At 55.5% G+C, this 4,617-nt stretch overlaps 1 protein-coding gene across 1 annotated transcript; it reads right to left on the reverse strand.

Moving 5' to 3' along the window:
- Window positions 1-2,585: 2,585 nt before the first annotated feature.
- Window positions 2,586-4,231, reverse strand: NKX2-5 (NK2 homeobox 5). The gene is given in 3 exon segments (XM_042826470.1): window positions 2,586-2,909; window positions 2,911-3,200; window positions 3,853-4,231. Coding segments are annotated over 3 exon segments (885 nt in total). The 5' UTR covers window positions 4,130-4,231; the 3' UTR covers window positions 2,586-2,591.
- Window positions 4,232-4,617: the final 386 nt, after the last annotated feature.

Consider the following 4,617-nt stretch of genomic DNA (forward strand, 5'->3'; position numbering starts at 1 on the left):
CAGGGCTAAGCACTGCTCTTGGCTTCAGCCAGCTGTGCATGGCTGCTGCTCCAAGCCCTGGCTTTGCCCGCTGTGCATCTGCTCGTGATGCAATCCCTGCGTGGATGGAGAAGTATGAGGAGGAGGGGAGCGTGTGAGCAGCCCAGGGCTGGGGTTATGTCCATTCCACTTAGGAATGAGTGTAGCACAGTTCTGGCAATTGGACCCAAAGTCAGTGCCCAGAACAGAGAACATTGGGCCCTGCTCCACTGACAGCTGGAGTCCCTGATAGCTGGAGCTCTGAGATATTCCTGGAGGAAATAAATGTGTAGAAATGAACATGTGAGGAAGGATGTTTGGAGTATGTGGAAGTGAGATGGATGCTGTGTTGATGTGTAGAGTTACTTTTGTTCTGGATTCTTCCTGCAGTCCGTCCTGGTAGATCCCTTAATAAAGGTCTAGGGCCATGCTCTGAAAGCAGGAATCTGTATTTTAGGCTATTTTGATGTTTTTCTTCATGTTAACTCAGGACTTGTCCTCATCTCCTGGGGTCTTGCTGTCAGCTGTATTCCTGGCCAAGCTCAGTAGCAGCAGCATGGTCTGACTGTGAATGGTGCCAGCAGGGCAATAGCATTGTGCACACTTTGCAGATAAGGCAAACTGAGGCACAGAATTGGCACCTGGCAGCGGCAAAGCTCAGACCTTGCTCTTTCCCGGGGGCTCTCAGGAAGATAGGCACCCTCTGCTCAAATAGAGCAGGAAGTTTCCTGTCTAACCTGCTCACTCTCTCTCTACCACCTGCTGGGTTCTGCGAGTCTTTCTACCACAAAGTGTGTGTGAGGAAGGCAGTAGTTAGCAAACAGCCAGTAGTCTTGGGGCAGGAGAGATTTCGTGAAGAAGCAGCCTTTGCTGTCTCCACATTTAGAGGTGGGCAGCTGTGAGTCCGTGCTCTGGTTCTCATTTCTGGTGTCACAAAGCTGGCATTCTCTGCCAGGTGAGTGCCCAGAGGCAGGTCCCTGCGGGGTGACCGATGCCCCCCCCCCCCTCCCCCCAACCCCCCAGCCATCAGCATCTTCACTCCAAGCAGCGTTAGGGGCTCTGGGAGCAACACCCAGATCTCTCCTTCCATTAACAGAGATAGAAAGGAGATGGGAGCCCCTTATCTGTGCGATCCTATCCGGGCGTGTGTGCGGTCGGTCCCTTTGGGAAGAAGGGGCAGGACTGCAGAAGGCTCCATTCACCCGCAGCCTCTCATCCCTGTCCCAGGGCCACAGCCACCCTGTCTCCATCCCTGTTTACTGATGGGACCGATACGGCCAAGACAGGAGAGGTTGCAGGTTCTCCTAATCGCCTTATCGCCGGGCCGGACAATCTCAGACACTCAGAGGATGTTTTGACTGCGCTGAATTACAATGTTTGTTGTTTCTCACTCCCAATAATTGACATTTAATAGCGACTACTGTAAAAGCGGACGAGGGGCCGGGGCTGAGCCAGAAGAGACGTGGGAGCCGAAATGGGGAGCACCATTCACTGCCCCTGAGCTTTTTGGGGCCGGGGGTGTTCTGTCCCTTGTCCTTATGGGAATGCATGCAGTGGGAGAGCGGGCAGGAGCCGACCCGGTGCTTTATGGCTCGGAGCTTTGCCACCCTCGTGTTGCCTTTCCGTGTCAGGAAGAAATCCGTGCCTTCACCCCTGGCCCTAAAGTGTCCAGGGGCAGCAAGTGGGGCTCCCCACCTCCCAGAGCCCCCCAACAACTCTCCCGGCCCTTCCCGCGGTGGAACTGAAGGGGACAAGGCACGACGATCCTGCCTGGGTTGGGGGGGAAAGGTGGGGAGTTTAGAGCAGCTTTTAAATCGCTTTTGAAAGTACATTAACGCACGCACCAAAATGGGAATCGCCGCAGTTACTGAAGGGGTACAGAAACGGAGAGGAGGGGAAAAGTAATATAAAAAGGTGATCGGGGGCGGCGCTGGGAGCCCCGGGGGCCCTCGGTTGCCCAATGAAGGCCAGGGACGCGCAAGGTGAAGCCACTCTCTTTAATGACAACTCGCTGATCTCCGTCAGCTCGTACAGCAAAGGGAAACACGTCCGAACGGGCAGCGGGGCGAGGAGCGGGCAGTGCATCTGAATCCTAACTCACGTTTTAGTGCATAACCCTACGGGGAGCGGACGGGGCGAGTCGGAGCGCCCGGAGCTCGGAGGGGCCGTCCCCGTCCTGCGCTGGGACAGCGACCGCGGGGAGAGCCCGGGCTGGATGGGAGAGGGGGAACCGGGCGGGAAGTGCAAAATTAAATGTGGTTCTCAATAATAATTAGAATGAGAGTTAAAAAAAAAAAAAAAAAAAAAAAAAAAAAAAAAAGAAAGAAAAAAGAAAAAGAAAGAAAAAAAGAAAATAATAATAATGAGTTGTAGGGCTTGGCTTTCCGTTGTTAAGGAACAAGTCAAGCGAAATGACCGACCGTTCTGTAGGAAGATGGGGAGAGGGGAATGAGCAGAACGAACACCGTGTCCCAGAGCCTCGGGGAGCTCCCCGCTGTCCCGCACCGAGCTGCCCTCGCCCCGCAGCCCGGCGATATCCCGACCCCCCCGCGCAGCTCCGGGCCCGGGCCGCCCTACCACGCTCGGATCCCGTGCAACGTGGAGATGCCCGCGTTCCCCTGCGGGATGGGCGGCTGCACCGAATTCAAGTCCCCCACGCTGAAGTTCATGAAGTTGTTGCCTGCCGCCGAGGGCTGCACGGGCTGCACGGCCGGGTAGCTGCAGTTGTAGTTGGCATTGCAGGCGGGGCTGTTGTAGTTGGGGTACGCGGGGTAGGCGTTGTAGCTATAGGGGTTAATGCTGACATTGTAGGGCGAGCTGTAGGGAGAAGACTCCCCCAGGCAGGGCTTCCCGTCCCGCACCAGCACCGGCACCGCTATCCGCCGGGGGGGGTGGGATCCCCACCATCTCCAGGGTCTGGTCCTGTCTCTGCCTTTTGCATTTGTACCTTCTATTCTGGAACCAAATTTTCACCTGAGTAGAGGTGAGCTTTAGGACGTTCGCTAGATGGTCTCTCTCGGGAGCCGAGAGGTATTTCTGCTGCTTGAACCTTCTCTCCAGTTCATAGACTTGGGCTTGAGAAAAGAGGACGCGGGGTTTCCTCCTCTTCCTCTGTCTGGGCCGCTCGGGATCCTCCAGCTCTCTCTTCTCCTGCTCCAGGCTCTTGTGTAGGGAACACAGTTCTGCAGCAAAACACACGGACAAAGGAAAAACAGGGAGAGCAAAACATAACAAAAGGCAAAGCGGTGTTACTGACCCGTGTGCACCGCCAGGGAACCCTGCTCAGTCCCATCCATGTGGGGTCTGCAGGGCAGCAGCTCCATCTGGGGCTTCCGAGCATCTTGTGAAGAATTTGTGGTCATTATTATTATTACTGTTATTGTTATGTTTGCTTAGGGTTTTTGTTTTTGTTTTTGTTTTTAGGACTTGTTTGCTTGCTTTTGTTTGTTGTAAATAAGGCTCAGTTCATCCCTTTTGGTTCTGCCACAATTTGGGCTTGGATTTGTCTCATATTTGGATTAGTCTAGTCTTTGGATTTAGCTCATATTTACATCCCTTTGTATTGAATCCCACCCCACAGAGATATACTCGCTGTGCTCGTTAGAAAAAGATTCGCAGCCTCGTTGCTTTCCGCTGAGGCCTCGCGTCGCCCTGCGCCTCCCCTGCCCCGTGCCGCAGCCCCAGCCCCGCTCCCGGTGGTACCGGGGCTCTCTCCCCATTGTGGCACCTCGGAAGGCCTTCGGACGCTCCTCGCGAGCTCCCGTTCGCCTCGGGCCCCTGGGCCGGGCTGCAGAGGGCCGAGCGCGATGCCGCAGCCCCGGGCTGCAGTGTTACCTTTCTTGTCCGCCTTGGAATCCTTGGCCGCGTCCATCTCTCCGTAGCTTTTCACGTAGTAGGGGCCGGGAAAGGCGGCGGGAGGTTTGGCCGGATGCGGCTCGGGGAGCTCGGGCAGGGCGGGCGGCTCGGAACCGAACGCCTCCTGTTTGAAGGTGGCCAACATGCAGGAGGGCGAAGAGAGCTCCATAGGCGCCAGGCCACCCTGCTGCTGCTGCTCCAGGTTCAAAATATCCTTGACCGAGAAGGGAGTCGTCGTCACAGGGCTAGGAAACATTGCGGAGGAGATCGGGGCAGCGGCCGCAGCCCGGGGTCATGGAAGGGGAAGAGAGGAGCGGGCGGCCCGGAGCGCTGCTGCAGCGTGGGCTGCCGGGGGGGGCACATAGCATCCCGCGGGAGGCGGCCCTGTGTGCTGCGCGCAGGTAGGAGCGGACCATAAGGGACGGGAAGGAGGGACTAGGCAGTTTTTGGGTGACTTTAGCTTTCTATTGGCCAACATTGCCGTGATGGTATGAGAGATGCAAAGTTCCATGTCACCTAATATAGTAATACATCGCAAAAACATCTCCGCTCATTTAAAGGGGCGGCACTGTATTTATCCAGCTTTCCCCGCTCAGTTTGTTGATCCATTAAAAAAAAAAGAAAAAAAGAATAACACTCCCGAGTGGCCTGATGTGTACAGAGCCCCTATCTGATGCCATCTATCATACAGTCAGATTAAATAAACAGGCCGGGAGGAAACCATCAACCAAATATGTGCTGTTT

This window comes from Centrocercus urophasianus, unplaced genomic scaffold (genome assembly GCF_019232065.1).
Source record: "Centrocercus urophasianus isolate 14NV4802_14NV808 unplaced genomic scaffold, USGS_Curo_1.0 seq_26, whole genome shotgun sequence".
Lineage (NCBI taxonomy): Eukaryota > Metazoa > Chordata > Aves > Galliformes > Phasianidae > Centrocercus > Centrocercus urophasianus.